The sequence below is a fragment of the Lissotriton vulgaris genome, chromosome 7 (assembly GCF_964263255.1).
Source record: "Lissotriton vulgaris chromosome 7, aLisVul1.2, whole genome shotgun sequence".
In the NCBI taxonomy this organism is placed as follows: domain Eukaryota; kingdom Metazoa; phylum Chordata; class Amphibia; order Caudata; family Salamandridae; genus Lissotriton; species Lissotriton vulgaris.
This window is the reverse complement of record NC_141695.1, coordinates 588,060,422-588,080,912: the sequence shown is the minus strand read 5'-3', so window position 1 is coordinate 588,080,912 and position 20,491 is coordinate 588,060,422. Positions and strand designations below refer to the sequence as shown.

Below are 20,491 nucleotides of genomic sequence, written 5' to 3'. Positions count from 1 at the left end.
TATAAAAAAACACATTTATTCTCACCAATTTTGACTTCTATTAATTTAAATTGTCCTTTCCAGACACAAAAACCACCCAAACCCAACCTTTCTAACATACTCCCCAAGACGGTCTTAGGAGGCCATGTCGCACCCGTACCCTATACATTAACTTCCCCAAAGTCATCAAAACTCAGAGAAACCATACAGTGGGAACATGTACTAAATTAAAACACTGAATCCACTCTCCCCATATAGACTGGAATCGATTTGGCAAGACTCACGCAAGATCAAATTGCTCCCTGCTTGGCACAATGCAGATTATGGACAGCATACATGGCCAACTGGACACCTTTCAGATTACGAAAACTAGGATAGGTAGGATCAGGCCTATGTTGGAGCTGCAAGGAAGATCAAGGCAACCTCAAACATGGTACTAGACTGCTGACTAGTCCCTGAATTCTCGAAGGAAATCACTGACACCAACTCGCACATCTTATATATAACCTGGACCTCAGACCCAGCTACCATTGCATTAGAAATCTTTCCTACCCAAATTACACAAACTCTTCAAAAGGAGTGATTCTCTGTTAGGCATACCAATAACAATCCGTCTCAAATCCATCCTCTCAGAATGGAAGGACGTTAAACAACTCTCAATTCACACATGGTGGGCTTGAAACCAATTTATTAGACGGGTTGATAACTCCCTTAACTCATTAAATTATTCGAGCTCCCTAAAGAAACCTCTGGAAGACCTTGACCGATATAATACCTTAGAAACATCTGTAGAATATTTATACAACAAAAATACAATACCACTCATGAAGCCCAGTGACATTAAAGTGCCTACACCCACGCTGACTTGGATAATCAAACCTTTCCTTCCTTCCCACTTCAAAGTCCTCCCTCACCCCCCCCCCACCCCCCATGTGCCTGAAATATATATAGAAAATTGCACAATTGAACCTACTAATGATTTTTCTTTCTGTTTAGCTTGGAGCAGGTGTGAGTTTGCCAGGTGTTGTTGCGGCAAAATGTGGTGCAGATGTAACATTATCGGACAGCGCAGAGCTCCCTGAATGTCTGGAAAATTGTCGCCGCAGCTGTCAGATGAATAACCTCCAGGGAGTGAAGGTTTTTGGATTCACCTGGGGCGACATATCACCTGAGCTATTGACACTGCCTCCTGTGGATATTATTTTAGGATCCGACGTATTTTACGAACCTGAAGGTAAGTACCCTATATCATCTCCATACAAAAATGAATGTTAATAAACTGGAGGCCACTGAAAATGTACTCAGCTACTGGACAGTTGTGAAGTGGTAAAAACTGGTCATATGTTTAATTACCCATTTATTTGAGTGAGGGATGACATGAGCGATCCAGCCTATAGCTTTCGTATTGTTCTATCAGGGCATAATTTGTAATATAAATATATACATAAAATAAGTACAGGGGCCAAACTTTTTTCTTATGGCCCCACCTCTGCAACCTGGCCTACCAATTGTCAGGGTTTCCGGCTGCCTGGTTTGGGTTCCACTATCCAGCAGCTCTTCATCTCACAGTTTTAGTTTTTTTCCATCCCTGCTTTCTCTCGTTTACTCTTTCCCTGCAGTTTCTTCCTGCTTCTACCTACCTTTCTTGAGTGTCTTTATCTGGGTCAGAGTCTAATGATGAAAAAGAAGTCATGTACCCCACTTTACAAACACACTTTATATTAATGTTTACACAATAAACAGAGCAGCCATCAAATCTCCAGCGCTCATGCAAGACTTGAAGGCCGCTTATCAATAATATATGAAGCAACTTGCTAATACACCTTGTCAAGGCTTGCAACAGGTTTTATACTACAAACTGGGTACAAAACTGTGGCCCGTTCGTAGCTAGCAAGTCAGAGAATGTTTACTCAAATTCATTCAGATATTACATATTTTTTAAACAGTCAGCAGGCAGGGAAGGAAATCTGTGCAAGGACACAGTCACTCTTAGCAACATGGAAAGTGTAAAATGTGCTCCCTATTAAGGGTCGATCCTCAGAGAGACCTTTCATCAAGATCACAGGGCTAGGCTCGCTGTGCCTTGCATGCTTCTCGACTAGAGGTTTCTGACTCTTTCTCCAGTAATTCTGCGTCCTCAAGCCAAATTTGGAAGTCAAGCTCATTAGAGCCCACCTTGGGTATTCCAGACGTGGGTCCCTTGCTTGTTGTGCCAAAGGATCCAAGCTGAACGTCACTGACAAGACCTAATAGGGCAGAAATTGATATGGGTTTGTGTTCCCCTATGGAGGGGCCTCACCTGGCAGTTGAGTTCGGAGTGTGCTGGCCCCATGAGGAGCAGGATCAGTATTGATTTGCATATGGTGGGCCTCTGTCTAGGGTGGCACAGTAGGTGAAAAATGATGGGTTAGAATCTTACCCGAGTGAATGCCAGTGGTTAAACTACTTGCAAGCATTCCATCACCTTGTGTGTGTTTTACGTAATTTAGTAGATCATTGGTTCTAGTCTGCCTAATGAAAAAGGAAAGACTGAAATTGCTCTTTAGCAGAGTCACATAAACGAAAGTTAGAAACTGCCGATCTTTCCCTCAACTTTACAAAGAGCAGCTGAAGTATGTCTCTGAAGTGCCTCTCAAACTATGAGTTTGAGTTTTTGGCCTTAACACACAACGCACCATACCATACTAGTGGACCTGCCCATGGACGTTAGAAGTTCTCAACAACCTTGAGGGCCAGCGTACTTACGTCCTCTGAATCAATGTCAGATAATATTCTGGACTGGACACTTTACACATGGGACTTGTCACAGGGACAGTGTCCTTAGTGTTGATGTTGTACATGAATCTCTTTGTCATGCTTGAGATCAGTAAAAACAAACCTGGAAAATACCTTAAGCGGCCTCCTATATTTTGCCATGTATGTGTCAGAACAGGAGAAAGCTGAACAGCCTTCCTGAGCCATCCTTTGGATTTACTTATTTCAGAGCTCACTGTCCTTCTCTTTTTTTTACCGGTTACTAGGATTGCAGCCATCTCTACACACTGGTGGTATAGCTTAAGCCTGTTCACAATATACATCTTAGAGTTTCACAGCAAGTTCCCTGGTCAATTAAGTAATTAATTTCACTGATGTTCTTTACAATAGTAAATATTTCAATCTATGTACCCTAGAACCTATACATGTTGCCTTATCTGGACTTCTCTTCTTTTGTGTAGCCCGTCTAGTTATACCATTACTGCAGTAGCTTTTAACTCGCCCAAACATTGCTCTTCCCTCTATGCCATAGCTGGGTCATCACACACTTTGGCCATTCTTCCACATCATCTGCACAAGACCTCAGGTTAATTACCCACCCCTCTTTCACCAACATAGCAGACCACAGACTGGGTGGATGTGCAAAGGTTCAAATGGGCAACAGCACACACCCCTCTGTGACCGTGATATGCAAAACAAAAGTATGGAAGGTGGATGTCTCACTTCCTATTCAATTATTGCTCGGAACACCCAATCATGCTCTTTATAGTTAATTTAAATCTCTCAATCTGCCTGTTGTTTTGAAGTAAAACGTGTAAATCATACTAATGTCCTACATGGCCTTTATGAAACTTAGAAACCACCTCTCCCCAGAATACAAATTGCGATGCCAATCAGAGCATTGGCTACCACAGGGATAGTAAGGCTCCTCAACTGCATTATGGTTGTCTTAATAAGTGGACCACTCTATTCAGAGATTTGTAAAGGGATAAAGGGGAAAACGATATCTGCCTCTACCCTCTCAAAAGATATTCCTACCACTGTCATTCACACTGGGATTGTCTTCACCCTCTAGACCTACCACTCATTTAGCAAGTAGGATAGGAGCAAACGGAGTGCTCACTTTCTATGAACATTCTAGGTCATTACAATAAGAGAAAAACACCTCTCCATAGTTTGTAATCCTGAGGTGTGCAGACAAAGGAACCATGTGGGCTAGTTTAATCAGAATGTTCTGATGTGCTCAGGTAACTAATATTTCCTATGACTCATTGTAGCTTAGCCCACTCTTGTAAACAACTTTGGAGCAAAGAAACTCCTGTCCATGGTCTCCTGCTAAAGCAACTCTTCCTGAGTAGGATATACGGAATGTGCTTTAGCAAAGCCAGCATTGTAAGAACAGACAATTTGAAGCAAAATCTTGAAGTTACTTCTGGTGTAGAGCCTGGCCCACCGCTGGCAGCTATGTCTTCTTCTCTAGAGAAGTTGACAACTCATACTGGGGCAAAGTCACATCTGATGTACATAGCCCTGCCCCAGACAACTCTTTGATTCTAGGTGAAAGCATCCTCTTACCTTAAATCCCGTGGTGGTTGCCTGTTCTCGTGTGATGGCAGCCTCCTCCAGCCCTCAGCTTCTTAGGACATTCCCCAAAAGGCAATCTATACTGATGTATTCCCTTGGACAACGTGTGACCTCTGTGATCTTGCCATCTATTTTCAGCTCCACACTTGTGACTAGATATTGTAGTGACACCGTGACAGACTGTGAGCTTCTCCCCCCCTGCAATTTGTGTTGCTCTTTATCATATGCTTCCCCCAGAAAACACCCCAGTCAAGCTGTGTTGCTCTTTCCTCGTGTGTTTTCCTCCAGCACCAACCACCTTCTGCCCCTCAAACAGCATTGGCAAAGTCAGTAGGTCCAAAAGGTGAGACCAATTGGTTTTGACAATGCATTTTTTTTACGTTTAGTGGAACTCCACTATCCAGACATGCCCTGAGCCAGGAAACAACAGTTGCCTATTAATGGTAAGCCAGCTGCAGTTCAGCACTTTGAATCTGTGCAGCGGAGGCACCTGTGCCTGAAGCTGCAGTTGTGGCTACTCGTAGTGGGAGGCGAGGGGTCAAACCCACTGTGGTGGTGGGCAGAAGCACATGGTACTCTTTCAATGTTTCAGCTTTGTTTGCAGTGGCCTCTTAGGTAATGCAGCACATGGGCCCTCCCACTTCTTCTCTACGTCACCTGGAGAGCAAGTGCAACTAAGCATGGCTGTAGTCTTCGGTTTTGAAGTAGGAGTTGCAGGTTAAAATCATCAACCTGTGGTTCAATGTAAAAGATCCATTTCATGAATGAGTCATTCTGTGTACGAGCTTTGAGCTTTGGTCATAACTTTGATCACTCACTATGCAAGTATTGCTTCTCTCTGCCCATAATATGTGTAATAGGTGAAGTAGTGTGGCTCACTGGTTAGAGGCGGCAGACCCGAGAGCAGAGGACGGCCCGGGACCAGGGTTCGATTCCCGACGCGGCAGGTTTCTGGACCAGGGTCAGCGGACTCGATAATTCTCTCGCCTCGGTGCCCACTCTGATCAGCGATCACACTCGGCAACTCTGGGCACTAGCTTGCCTCATCTTCACTAACGGTCCCAGACCGCCGGGATGCCTGGTCTCACCCTGGAGATACCCATTAAGGGACCATCTCTCAGGGAAGCCAGGAAGGGTTTCGCAGCGGTCGAAGCGCGGGGACACGCCGGTGCGCGTAAAAACCCAGCGCTATATAAATGCCCCTATTACTATTACTATTACTATTTCCCACGTACTCATAAATAGGTTGCCACAGATATATTAAACAAAATTGGGTTAATAGTAGAATACTGGGTTAATATGCAGAAAAGTGGCTGAAAAGCTGATCAATTTTGAGGCATAGATATTTTCTGGGTGCTGCCAATGCAGAACTACACGAGTCGCTTTACACATGGTGACCAGATTCTGTCAGGACCAGAGGCTTCAGCTTATGCATTCTCTTCTCTGCTTTATTAACCATAGCTGCCATTAAACACAACAATTGAGTAAGGGGACAGTAAGTACTCAGAATGCTCAGAGAAAAAACTACAAGTTCTATGAAACTTGCAACATTCACCAGTCACTGTGCTGATGGCCAGATAAACAGTTGGATAATCATGTAATTGTCTCTTTGCTGCTCAACGGCCATGTTAAGTATTAATGCCATTTTCTATTGAATATTCCCAGGGACATTCTATGATTTCTGGGGCCCTGGACAGAATTGGAGGCCCCTGTAAGATGTAACATCACAGGAAAGACATTACTGAAAGTGACATCAATTGACTATTCGTTTTCTGGCATTGTTGAATCTGCTTTGGAAGAATCTGCTCAATCAAACTTGGTCAAAAGCTAGGCCTAGGTCTCTCGAAAACCGATATGATTACGCCAATGTTCACTAATTGTTTCCATATTAGTGCATGATTAACATTCCTAGACAGATTGGCTCAACCCTATATAGTGGGACTTCAAGTGACTCTCTAGCCTTCCCTTCAAACAAGTTCAGGATAAGGCCTTTGGTTTTCAGCAGGCATGGATGGATCAACGCAAAGGCATCTATGCTAGTTCAGGAGAGTGACCTGCAAGTATTGCAGCAAACAACAGAGAGCACAGATTTCAAACGTATAGATGAGCAGACTGCACAAATGTCATACATGGGTGGGGTAGCTAATATATTGACAGGCAGAGGCACCAGAGGCTGGCCCACACCTGCACACTGAGCGCCTAAACACAGCAATTACTCTCAGCAAAGCTGAACTAACTTAAAGATGTACAGGAGAGATGGCTAAAAAGGGACAAGAATGTGCAGCCATGGGAAAAAGACTGCCAACATCTACACTGGGAGACAGTCACTAAAGAGACAAGCAGTATGTTAAAGCAACAAAACACGAGGGATATACTGTAGTACACTCTGTGTAGTTTACACCTACAAGGAAAGGAAATGTAGAGTAGGTAGGTTTGGGGTGCTTGATTTTCAAAGTAAAGCTAAAGTAAACAAAGAGATTTCGTTTAAGAAATTTGAAGTCACATATCCCTAAAATCTGAGAAGACACTTGCCAGCTTTCACAAGGACCACAAATGTACCACTTGCTCATATTTAACTTGGGAACTAATAATCAAATTGCACCTGTCCTCAGCTACATTGAGTGGGATATTAGTTTAAGAGATAATTGAATGTGAGACCACTTTCATCATCTACGAGGCACTCCAGACACCCCCCTCTCGACTACCTAACGAAACACTTTTGCTCTTCCAGGCTCCAGTGCAAGATTTACCTCTCTAAATCGATTCGTTAGGCTCAATGATTGGCAGATCACTCCATAGCATTGAGGTACTTTATGGAATTCCCTCATCACCTCTCCTGGTCAGCCCTCCGTGCAGCCTTTTTATCCTATAAACTCCCCCTTCTTCTCCTAACCTCCCTCATTAGGCCAATTTTAACTGTGCCCATGAAAAGCAGCAGTTTTCCCAGGCCTCTCTTTTACTCCCTGAGGTTTTGTAGTATTTGTTGTAGGGGCAGGAGGTGCACATTATACTGTGCTTGCCAAGGCTGGCCCATTGCCATTCTCCACATAATGAGCCTGCTGGCTTTGTGAGCATGGTCAGACTGACTCTGTGGACAGCAGCCCTAGTGCTACAGCAGCTTTTTTCCATTGTGCTCCAAAGACCAAGCAAGACCAATCAAGGAGCCCAGTTTATCCACAGCAATAAAAATAATTGTCCCACCAGCTGTCCCTGGCCAGAGGCCAATCTGTCAAATGTAGGTTTTCCACCTTTCCTATCTAAGCCTAGACCCCTTCCCTGGACCACACAGCACGTAAGTCTTGCAGGGTGGCCTACTGTCTGTTATAAGTTTGCAGGACACTTTGCACAAGCAGAGACATCAAAAGAGGTCTGTTGGATATTAGAGGACTCTTAGTTGAAGATCACATTTTTCTAACCACCTTCTCCAATCAGTGTGTTTTAAAAGACATGGCGAGGCTGGCTGGATATGGTGCTTATAGGTATGATTAATGTGACATACTGTATTTGAGGTCCAATACTTTCATCTCCTCCTGCAGTAAGCTTTGACTACTCTCTATTAGCACCTTTGGCGAGACAAGTTCCCAAAAGGAATAGCTCTTATCCAAATGAAATAAAATAGCCTTAAGTTCTGAAAAGGCAATGTTTAAACAATAGCATCCACCGCAGATGCTGCCAATCAATCCCGCATTGCCCCTGACCCATAGTAAAGGTTTCACAATCTACTTCTGCCTTTTTCCTATTACATAAAAATATTGTGGGATTTTTGAGAAAAAAGGCAGCAAAGAGATGCCAGAAGATGTTGAGACGTTTTTAGCCTTCTGAAGGTTTTTTGAGCAGAGCAACAACCACAGTTTGAATTGTTTTTTACAATGGTAGGAACTAATATGAGGCAAGCGAGATATTGCAAAGGGAGGTCAGGGCAGGAACTACGATCTCTTTATCTCCTGATCTCCAGTCAGCACATGGGCAGGAAAGGTTCCCATTGGCAGCAAATTTTAATAGAATTGTCAAGAGAAGTAATATAGTACAAAGAGAGCAGTTTGGAATTCCACAGACACATTGAGGATGGATCAAAATCACAACCCTTCAAGAAGGATGACACAGGAATCTCAAAACAAAACCAATCTTTTTCAATATTTTTACATGGAAAATAAAGAGAGGTAATTTTGCAAATTTTGGCAGAAGGCTCAACGCACTTATCATCAGACACCGGTTCAAAGACATTTTTAGCTCTCCTCCAGCCTCTTACTTATTTGTTGATTCTGCCCATTCACATTCACCTCTTCCCTCTATGTTGTACTTTTCAACTCATCTCTCGCACAGCCTTTTACCTACCTTTGCTGGTTCAGCACTTCTTATATCCTCTTCAACCCTTCATTATTTCCTCTCATCTCTCCCCAAGCATCTTACCATCTCTCTCTTATTCTGCCACTCTTACAACCTTCCTTCCTTTCTTGACCTCTCACTGTCTCTTGCTGGGCCTGCCCCTCTTGCATTCATGTCTCCCTTTCCTTTCCTACTCTTCATCTCTTAACTCTCCACCCATCCTTTTATTTTCTCTGCTGGTTCTGCCATCTTAAATCTACCTATCCCTTTTCTTTCTCCCCTTTCCTTTTATCCTCTCACACTGGTTCTGCCCGTTATATAGACTCCTCCCTTCCTCCTTCTCACTTTTATCTTTCCTTTTCTTGCTGATTCTACTTCTCTGACATCGACGTCTAATACGCGTATTAACTCTTCATCTCTCACCAAGCTGTTAACATTGTCTTGCTCTTTCCTAAGATCCTCCTCTTCCCTTCTTTCTCACTCTCCCCGCCAACTCTTACGATCTCTTGATTGTTCTGTCCTCTTCTATCCAAATCTCACCATGGTCTCACTCTTTTCACTATGCTTGTGATCCCATGCTAGTTCTGCCTCTCTCTTATATCCAGGATGTACTTTGCACAGACAGGTCTAATCAGTGTAGGTACTTGTTCTTATGTGCAGAGGGTATAGAAAACGTTAAAGAAAAGGTGTGGTTGAAACATATTGGTCCAGGGGGGTCGTCCTTATTTGGAAGTGTTGCCCTCACACACCCTTGTGGGCGTCATGCCTCATCATTGGGCATTTTGCTCCTCGTGGGGCTGGCATTGCAATGCTCTACGGGCCCCGTGAGAGGGTTCTTTGTCGGAGATCTTTTCCGGTATCAGCCGTAACGGTGCATGCAGGTGTGTGGGGTATAATGTGTAAGGTGGAGAATGTTATCTTAAAATTACCTAAAGGAGATCAAATTTTATTCAGAGACCCTTCAGTAAGGTTAAAAATGGATGCGGTAGTGTGCGTAAGGTTTTGATACACCACTACTCAGTGAGCGTGTTGTAGTGAACTATCACGGTTTCACTATTCAGGTCAACAGGTTTCATGCTAGACTAACTTTTAAACTTTTCCTACTATGTATGTTTGCTATACAGTGCAGCACAAATGCAAAATCTGTAACAATTGGAGAAATAAATGCATTTCTCCTCAATAATGCCAGTGGTAAAAGGGTGTTGAGTAGATAGGGTTTCGCATAAAAAAACACAGGTTTTTGCATGGGGACGCACATTTATCACCCATGGAATGCCACGTTAATGGCGCTGCTTTGCGTTACTTTCAGGCAATTTTTCAGCTCAATTAAGTTTTGTGCTGGAAAATAAATTTTGAATAAACATTTCGAGCCAGTTTGTGTCACTTTTTTCAAAATGTTAGTATATATGCACTCCCAGACTCTTCCCTTCTCTCACATCCGCCGTTCTCCCGTTCTGTGCCCTCCCGCTAGCCCTTCCCACCTCCCAGCACTTCTTATGGAGGCCACAGCGTGGCTTCTGTGAGTAGCCCTGACCTCTTGTGTCGGCGTGCCGCTCCCCACGCTGCTGCCAACCAATCACTGGAATAGGGGACTGCCATAGTCCAGTTGCTTTGCACTGCCTGTATTTTGCTATTGTTCATTTGTATTTGCTCCCGCCATTCTCTCACCTCACTCTGTGCCCTCTCGCCTCCTGCTAGCCCCTCCCACCTCCCAGGACTTCTTATGGAGGCCACGGAGTGGTTTCTGGGAGTAGCCGCAACCGCTTGGTTCTGCATGCCGCTCCCCCGCTGCTGCTGACCAATCACTGGTATCTGGGACTGCCATAGTCCATTTGCTTTGTACTGCCTGTATTTGGCTGTTGTTCCTTTGTGTTTGATCCCGCTGTTCTCCCTCTCTGTGCTCTCCCCCCTCCTGCTAGCCCCGCCCACCTCCCAGGACTACTTATGGAGGCGCAGCATGGATGTTCCAGCAGCGCACCAAAGGCAAGTCCATTTGTGTCCATATGCGCCTAGCCTACGCCAAGCGCCATGGACCCTGTTATTTGCACACAACACATCTACACGACCGCAGACCTCTGAGCCTGGATCCCGGGCGCATCAACAACAACAACTGCTGCTGCACCTCTCCACACACCATCAGAGGACCATTCTCCTGCCAGCATCACCACTTTACCTGTAAAACCAATGCAACCAACAATGCCAGAGACAAGGCAAACATGACTGCGCCCACCAAGCTGACCGGGAGCGTCACAGCACAACTGTAGTGCATTCTACTCAACTCATGGCGATTGCTCGGTAAACAGGCAACAGAGATCGGAGACTTGATCCCCTCTCGTACCCTAGATGTCATCTTCATCACAGAGACCTGGCTGAACCCCACCTCTGCGCCGGACATCGGCATTGCAACCCACAAAGGCTACAAGATAACACACACAGGACCGAACCGACAAACATGGAGGTGGAATTGCCATCATCCACAAGGACACCATCCGCTGCACAACCTCCTCAGATGACCAACCCCGATAATGGAGCATCTCAACTTCCAACTTCACTCAGATGGAAAAAGCACCATCAGAGGCACCCTCGCCTACAGACCACCAGGACCACTCCCCAGCTACTGTAACACCATCCCTGATCTCATCAACTTCGAGCACGACATCTTCCTTGGGGATCTTAACTTCCACTTTGAAGACCCCAATGACACCAACACAACCAACCTCCAGGAAAGCATGAGCAACATCGGTCTTAAGCAACTCGTCACCGACTCTACCCACATCTCAGGACACACACTCTACAGCGTTTTCATCTTCAGCAACAGAGTCATGTAAAACCACGTCTCACATCTCACCTGGACCGACCACTACAGCGTCCACTTCACCATCTCAGGGCCTGCCGACACCATGTCCCTGAGCTTCACGCACAGACATTGGAAATAGATATCAGAAGACCAGTGGAACAACGCTGTCAATTACCACCTCCCAGGCACGACACCCAACCCAGAACAGGCTGCAAAGAATTTCTCCTAGTGGATCACAGAATGCTCCTACACAATCGCCCCTGCCAACCCAGCCAAATCCAAAGGACCTGCCAGAAGAGCCAACAGGTGTACAGCAGAGCTGAAATCCACAAAATGCGACTGCCGGTAACTAGAAAGAAAGTGGTGCACCAGCAAAGATACAGGAGACCATACCACCTTCAAGACAGTGCTCAACCGGTACCATCGCCTCCTGAAATAAACAAAGAAGAACTCCCTAACAGACCTCATAGAAGCCAGCACAAATAACAGCAAGGAGCTCTTCTCCATTGTGAAAGACTTCTCCTACCCCGCAGCTGCCGAGAAAGACATCACCCCTTCCCACAAACGGCGTGACACCCTGGCAGACTTCTTCCAATTCTAGATCTCAGGTATCTACGAAACCTTTGCACCCCAACCCTCTGCTGCCAACAGCATCAGCCTGCTCACACCCACAAACACAACCCCGAACCCCTGCTCTCCCATTGGGATTCACTCACAAATCATGCCACAGTCTCCATCAAGAACTCGTGGCACTCAGGAGCACCCACGGCCCCGGTCCCAACCACATTTTCAACCTCTGGAGCAAGACAATTCACAAAGAGCTCAAGAAAGTCCTAAACACCTTCATCACCTTGGCCTCCATCCCTGTGGACTGGAAACACGCTAAAGTGAGGCCCTTCCTTAGGAAACCATCCGCTGAACCAGCAGCACCGAAGAACTACCGGCCCATCTCCCTGCTCCATTTTCCATTGAAGGTTCTAGAGATGGCAATCAATCAGCAACTCATGAACACCTGGAACACCACAACCTCCCAAACCCCGATTCCGAGTGAACCACAGCACCGAGACAGGCCTGATCGCAGCCACTGACTACATCAGGGCCCCCCTGGACCATGGCCAAACGGCAGCCCTAATTCTCCTGGACCTGTCGGCCACCTTCGACACAATCTTCCATCACATCTTGATCAACAGACTCCACCACATCGAAATCCAGGGAGAAGCCCTCAAATGAATTGCCTCATACCGCACCGGCAGGACCCAGAGAATCCGTCTCCCAATGTTCACCTTGGAACCCAAGTAGACCGTCTGCGGCGTCCCCCACAGATAGTCCCTCGGCCCACCCTCTTATGTTATGTTATGTTATGTTATATATTTCTTGTAGCGCGCACTGCTAGTCAAGACTGTCCTGGCGCGAAAAAGGGATTCAGTGTCAGAAAGTAACAAAGGGATAACATAACAGGAGAGAAGATGTGCATTTACATAAACTGCTTGAATAAGTGAGTCTTAAGGTGTTTTTTAAAATAAGTGAGGTTAGTCGTGTGTCTCAAATGGTCAGGGAGGCTATTCCATAGCTGTGCGGCTATGACCGTCATGGATTTTCCTCCCAGACGAGCTCTCTTAAATCTCGGAGTGACCAAATGTCTGAGAGAGGCCGATCTCAATTGTCGCGGGGGATGATAGAAGGCAAACCTGGCACTGAGGTATGGTGGGCAAGGACCATGTAAGGCCTTAAAGGCCAGTGTTAGGACCTTGAAGCGCACTCTGAGAGCAACTGGAAGCCAATGAAGATCCGCCAGTTGTCTTCGTACACTATGGCATTTGGGGATGTTGAATAAGAGCCTCACTGTCGCGTTCTGGACTACCTGCAATCTGCGGAGCAGGAAATCAGGAGCGCCCACGTAAAGTGCATTAGCGTAATCCAGGCGCGACAGGATGAGTGCTCTAGCCACTGTTTCCTTCGCTTCCTGGGGGAGAAGAGGAAAGAACTTCCGGAGGGTGATCAGGGTCCCATAACAGGTTCCCGCCAGTCTCGAGATCTGGTCTCGGAAGCACAGGTCAGCACCAAACCAAATCCCAAGGTTCTTAGCAACTCCACAGTTTCCAGGTGGGCAGGGCAGTCCAATGGGCCAGATGGAATCCCTGAATCCCACCGGGAATTGGCCATACAGGAGGATCTCCGACTTGTCCTCGTTACACTTGAGCTCCGCCTTGGCTAGCCAAGCAAATACTGAGGACAAGCAGGATTGGACTCTCAACGTGTCAAGGTTGTTCTTGTCCCAAGTGAAGAGAAGCTGGGTGTCATCGGCATAGGCCATTATTTTGGCACCCAGACTCTCTGCAAGATATACCAGGGGGGTCAGATATACATTGAAGAGCAGGGGGCTTAGAGTCGACCCTTGGGGGACCCCAGTGTCCACCCCGCTAATCGATGACTGGTAGGGAGGGTGCCAGATTTGTTGAGAGCGGTCCGTGAGGAAGGATTTAACCCACGTGAGAGCGGCACCAGTAATGCCAATATCCTCTAGTCTAGAGATTAGCTGGGCATGTGGGACCGTGTCGAACGCGGCAGAGAGGTCCAATAAAATTAGGGCCGCTCTGCCGCCTCCGTCCAAACAATCCCTAATGGCCTCGGTGACCTCCACCAGCGCGGTCTCAGTGCTGAAGGTGGAGCGAAAACCTGACTGGGCTGAGTGTAATGCCCCCGTAGACTCCACAAACCTCTCGAGCTGACGGAATGCCACTTTCTCACATACTTTGGCTATTGCTGGAAGCAGGGAGATGGGTCTGTAGTTAGATGCATCCAGGGGGTCTGCGGAGGGTTTTTTTAAAAGTGGAAGAAGTTTGGCTTGCTTCCACTGAGATGGCACGTTACTTGTAGTAAGGGATTTGTTAACCAGATCAGTAACAATCGGTGCAATGACTTCCGCCACTCCGCTCAACACTCTGGCCGGACAGGGGTCCGCCGCAGAGCCTGATTTAAGCGCCTTTAGAATGGCCAGTACATCCTTCACCTCAACCTCTGCGAAAGCGCACATTACTTCTTTCGTTTTTGTGATGATGGTATGAGTGGGGGGGAGGTGGGAGGTAATCTGTTCATAAGTAGCTTGGGCAGGTGGGAGTTGGGCGGGGCTACTAGTCTTAAGGCTGGCCTGAATTTTCTTTATTTTGTCAGAAAAATGAGTGGACAATTTTTCACACCATTCCACCGAAGGGGGGGCTACTTGGATTTCTGCCACCGGTGAAGTGAAGCTCTTGACAATGGCAAATATTTCTTTGCTATTATTTTTCGCCTTAAGGATCTTATCTGCATAGTAGTTTCCCTTGGCTATTTTAATAGCAGCGTGATAGTCTTTTTGCCCAGCTCGTAGTTTTGATTTAGCCAAGGGGCAGTACTCCCTTCTCCACAATCTTTCCAACATTTTACAGTGTATTTTTTGATTTTTAAGCTGTTCAGTATACCATGGGGATGCCGGAATGGCTCGTGGGCGGATCTTTGCTTTGGTATGCGATATCTGACTTGCGGAGGAACGGATCCATGCCGAGAAATTCTCGACCGCTTCTTCGAGGTTTCCCGAATTCTCTGGCAGACTATGGGATAGAACGGTTGCCAGGGCAGGAATACTGATCCTAGGGGGGAAGGGGGTCTGTTGTTTATCTACTGTGGCATGGGTCCTATCCATAGTCCAGGAAAAGTTTACCATGAAATGGTCCGACCATGTAACTGGGAGGGGAGTTTTGAAGATGACATCAAAATTGGAATATACCAAGTCGAGGCAGTGGCCTCCGCTGTGAGTGATATTCGGCTCTTGCATTTTTAACTGTGCTAAAGCACCTAGTTCCACAAGGTCACTGACCCCAGGGGCTGTGGGGACATCCATATGTATGTTCAGGTCCCCCAGGAGCAAGAACCTAGGGAATCTCAGTGCTCTCTGGACCACTAATTCCTCCAATGTTGGAATAAAGGAGCCCAAAGTGCCCGGTGGTCGGTAAACAAGGAGCCCGCCCAGGGTGAAATTAGGCGAGAGGGCAATTGAAAATTCCAATACTTCCCCGTCCTTGATGGCCCCAGTGCTTTCCTTGGTTAGAGACCATTTGTCTCTATATATAACTGCCAGACCTCCACCCCTACCAGAGCTGCGATCTGCCCTCGAGATTTTAAAGCCCCTGGGGACGGCTAGCTCAATAGTAGGGGCACAGTGAATGTGTAGCCAGGTCTCGGTCACAAACAAGAGGTCAAGCGAGTTGTCAAGTATCATCTCGCGGACCTCTTCTGTGTGTTTAACTAGGGACCGGGCGTTAATGAGAGCCGCTCGAATTAAGGTATCTCCCTCTTTTTCCCCCAGATTGGATGGGGAGGGGAAGACCGGTTTAAAATGAAACTGGCATCCCGGGCAGGACTTATGCTTATTGTCAGGGTGTTGGCGCTCCCATACCTTGCCTGCTTCGCAGGTGATGTTGTTAAGGGATATAAGGGCCTCCCTACTATACCTTATGTAAGGAGTCGCCTGCTGGGGCATAAACCGAGAGGTCTCTCTGGCCCTGCGCGCTGCCGGGGCGCGGACGGGCGCAGACGGGCTTACCTTAGGCGCACCTTCGGCGCGCCGTCGTCGCGTCCGCTGCGCCCGTCCGCTGCGCTCCCGGAGGCACATCTGCTTTTATGCCCAGCCTCCCCAAGAAGCGCTAGACCGCTAACTCCGGTCAGGCTTCGATGGAAACTCAGCCCAAGATGGCGCCTCGCCCTCCACACAAACAGCACTGTCAGCTGCGGTGGAACGGGGCGAGGGAGGCCTTAGGAAGGGTGCAAATATACAAAATATGCAGCGGAAAGTGGGCGCTATAAAATCAGTGCTCCAACAAAGTAAGTGACAATTTTAAATGTGAATTTTAAAATGCGGTATTCACAGACATCACAATCATGCCTGCGTGCATACAGAGGTCTGACACGTTTTAAAAATGACAATTGCGACAATTTAAAAATGACAATTGCGAGCTAGTGGGTCGAAGATCCGCTCGTTCTCACACTGAATCTCTCAAGTGAGCCTCAGGCACTGCCACTGACCTGAAAGCTCACAGAGAGCACAGCCTTGCGTGTCTTTTTATGCCCAGCCTCCCCAAGAAGCGCTAGACCGCTAACTCCGGTCAGGCTTCGATGGAAACTCAGCCCAAGATGGCGCCTCGCCCTCCACACAAACAGCACTGTCAGCTGCGGTGGAACGGGGCGAGGGAGGCCTTAGGAAGGGTGCAAATATACAAAATATGCAGCGGAAAGTGGGCGCTATAAAATCAGTGCTCCAACAAAGTAAGTGACAATTTTAAATGTGAATTTTAAAATGCGGTATTCACAGACATCACAATCATGCCTGCGTGCATACAGAGGTCTGACACGTTTTAAAAATGACAATTGCGACAATTTAAAAATGACAATTGCGAGCTAGTGGGTCGAAGATCCGCTCGTTCTCACACTGAATCTCTCAAGTGAGCCTCAGGCACTGCCACTGACCTGAAAGCTCACCTTACACATCTTACACATACATGACCCACCTGATTAATACAGTTAGATCACACAGACTCTGCATCATCTCCTAGGCCGAAGACACCCAACTTATCCTCTCTCTCTCAGAAGACCCCTCCACCACCAGAGCTAACTTTCACAGATATATAATGAACATCGCCGACAGGATGAAGGACAACTGCCTCTAGCTCAACATGGACAAGACAGAAGTCCTCATCTTTGAAAACAAGACCTCACCATGAAACGATGCTTGGTGGCCTGCTGAACTCAGCCCATCCCCTGTCCCAATAGACCACGCCCGCAACCTATGCATCTATCTATGAAGAAACAGGTAAACACAGTCTCATCGGCATGCTTCCACACCCTACACATGCTCCGCTAGGTCTTCAGGTGGCTCCCAGTCAACACCAGAAGGATCGTTACGCAGACCCTCATCACCAGCAAGCTGGACTATGGGAAAACACTTTACATAGGCATCACCACAGGCCTCCTGAAGAAACTGCAGACAGTACAAAACTCAGCAGCAAGACTTATCCTTGACCTCTCCATACGGATCCACAGCACTCCCCCCTCAAGAAGGTACACTGGCTGCCGATCCAGAAGAGATGCCAGTTGAAGATGTTGATCCATGCATACACAGCCCTGCACAACGAAGGACCAGCATAGATCAGCAAACGTATGACATTCCCCCAACCGAACAGACAACTACGATCCACCTCCATCTTCCTCGTAGACACCCCCTTGGATCCACTGAGGCAACAGCGAAGGACTCTCCTCACACCTGGTGGCCAAAGCTTGGAATGACCTTCCACTGAACCTCAGGACCCTCCTCATCACTCCGGAAATTCAGGAAAGCACTTGAAACCTGGCAGTTCGAATGAACAGATCACCACAAAGCTGCTAGCAATGCCAGCCCCTTGAGTCCCTCGCCAGTTATTTTGCTGCGCTTTACTAATCGTTGATTGATTGATTTTGCCCATCACATACACTGGTCCTCTTCCCCTACCTGTTTCCTGCGGCGTCTTGCTCTTTGTGCTGATTCTGCCCCATTATATTCAGCTTCCGGCTATCTGCTGTACTTTCCTCTAAAATATCTCCCCCAATGCTTGTCTTACCTCCTTTATATTCACTGCGCCTCCCTTCTCTGTGCTTCATCCTTTTCCTTCATCCTAGCTGAGCTACGCTCATTGCGATGTGACATGGTTATTTCTTTTATTGTGAGCCCTGCATGAAACGCTGATTCTGATTTTCATTCATATAGGGGTTGGGCTGTCTTCACAGGAGGGCACTTAAAGTGCCCATCTCATAGTTGTTCTCATGCCGAAGCAGCAATTAGATATCTGAAGCCCTTTCAGTCCATGGCTTCGAGGGGCAGGGAAGAGCCCCCTACCACCCACCCCCACCCCCACCCCCACCTTCTTTGACCTCGCAGCGTTGGCCCACGCTGCAGTCTTTCAAAGGTGGTTTTTGCACCGGTGTGAGGCCCTGTGCATGTGAGCAGGCTTGGGGCCCTAGGCAGCTGCGCACACTTTCCTGGCGTATAGTGCAAGCCCTGAATATGCTGTTAATGTGAGTTAATGTTCTCACATTAACAGTGTGTTAATTACTAAAAAAAAAATATTGCTTTGCTGTCTTCATTGCTGTGCGGACCTATTGATCGGCGGCGGCTCTTTGACCCCTTGTTGCCACAGGTGTAATGATTTGTGCTTAGAGCACTCTCAGTGCTTGCGTCGGTCCTGTGCCGCCGCCCTTTTCACCTCCACTTCTCGGAGATCCGGCAGCGGTTGCAGAGCTCAGTTGGCCCAATTCCCTGTTTGAAATTGAAAAATAGAAGTGCAGGTACTCTGTGCCAGAGTACCTGCTTGTTTCTGAGGCATGCTGGTACTCTCCAATCACAAGCATTACTTCTCTCTTTAAAAGTATTACTTCTCTCTCTTGAGAAGTGCAGGTATAGGCTCCCTCTCAAAATAAAAAAGTGGCGGTACTCAGTACCGGCCCATTTAAAGCACCATTTAAATTGGGCCCCAATTTACTGAGCATTTGTCACCCTCTTATTTTGCCACCATTCCGCACCTATCATAGATGCCAATTGTGTCCTATCAAGAGCTTTTCCCCTGAAACCACCTCTGCCTTCAGCCTGTTCCTGGCCAGCCTCCTACGGGAGTCTGTCTTACTTGATCATCCTTACACCCTTAAAACCCGCTCTTCCAGGACTGGCGTGCTCTTAAAGGTGGCGCCTTATCACGTCCCTATAGTTTCATCATAACCCTTTAATTTCTTCTGTTTCTGTCTACTTCAACCGATGCCCTTCCAGATTGCTAAATTAATATTTGATTTACAGACGCCTTACACTTTCTCAAGGGCTGCACCAGTCCTTGATATCTGAGATCCTCTGCAGGGGAAATATATTTACTATCCTTAATAGCATTATTAGACGTTGAGAGCTAGGAGTAGGTTTTTTAGTGAAGTCAGGAAGAATGGCACTCAGACCAGTTAGCGTAGAGTCTACTATGACCAACTAGGTATGGTGCTACCAGGTCGGAGGAGTTACCCAATAACCCCCGGAAATGTGAGTCAAGGGACCAACACTGGAAATTAGGCACAGTCCAGGGCACACGTGGTGGGAATGTAACAATGGTATGACAATGATATGAGAGTCTTGTTTGGATCACAATTGCAACGGTCGACACCAGTGTACAGTTGAAAAGTTATTTTAATGAAGCAACAACTGAATTGAAACAAATAACCAGCAGACACGTGTTTCGTCATCAGGAATTATCCTGTGACTTTTCAGAGCTGTCGGTAGTATGCAAGGATGTAAGGATTGGACAGAAGGCCCCACAGAGCCAGTGATAATTCCAACCCGGCCAGGGGTTTGTGGTGGACTGGATGGCAGATGATGAGGTGGGGTGCAGAGGCACACAGGTGAGTGGTAGGCACGCTAGTAGTGCCACGTGTGGATAAATGAGCCGGCGCGGAGTAGTAGGCCGCGGCCGTGTGTAGTAAGCCGCGGGCGTGTGCTGACACGGAGAGCAGAATGAGAGCCGAATGGTAGGTGGACGTATATGGGCCTAGGAATGGTATTGGAGACCAACCAGTGTCTGGCGGCGGCACGGGAGGGCTCGACCGCCGAGTGATGGCAGAAGGTTATGAGCCTAACTGTAAAGTGGACGTTGCCATCCACGAGGTTCGGTCGTGGGAGGAGGCGGTGCGCCTGCTGTGGCTCGGAGGAGGCCGTCCTAGGCCCATATACGTCCACCTACCGATCAGCAAACCCGCCCCAGCTCTCTCATTCTGCATACATGCACTCCGTGTCAGCACACACCCGCGGCCTACTACCCCGCGCCGGCATCGTTTATCCACACAAGGCACTACTAGCATGCTTACCACTCACCCGGGTGCCTCTGCACTCCACCTCATCATCTGCCATCGAGCCCACCACAAACCCCTGGCCGGGTTGGAATTATCACTGGCTCTGTGGGACCTTCTGTCCAATCCTTACATACGACTGACAGCCCTGAAGAGTCACAGGATAACTCC

General features: G+C 47.3%; 1 protein-coding gene across 2 annotated transcripts in view; it reads left to right on the top strand.

Annotated features, from left to right (window-relative positions):
• Positions 1 to 20,491, top strand: part of METTL23 (methyltransferase 23, arginine) — a 141,100-nt gene that overhangs the window by 64,663 nt on the left and 55,946 nt on the right. For both annotated transcript variants that reach the window (XR_015297496.1, XM_086930677.1), the window contains exon 3: positions 976 to 1,213. Coding sequence is in view for 1 of the 2 variants with exons in the window: in XM_086930677.1 (XP_086786803.1) it covers positions 976 to 1,213 (238 nt within the window). In the remaining variant the exon portion in view is untranslated. The remainder of the gene's footprint in view (positions 1 to 975; positions 1,214 to 20,491) is intronic.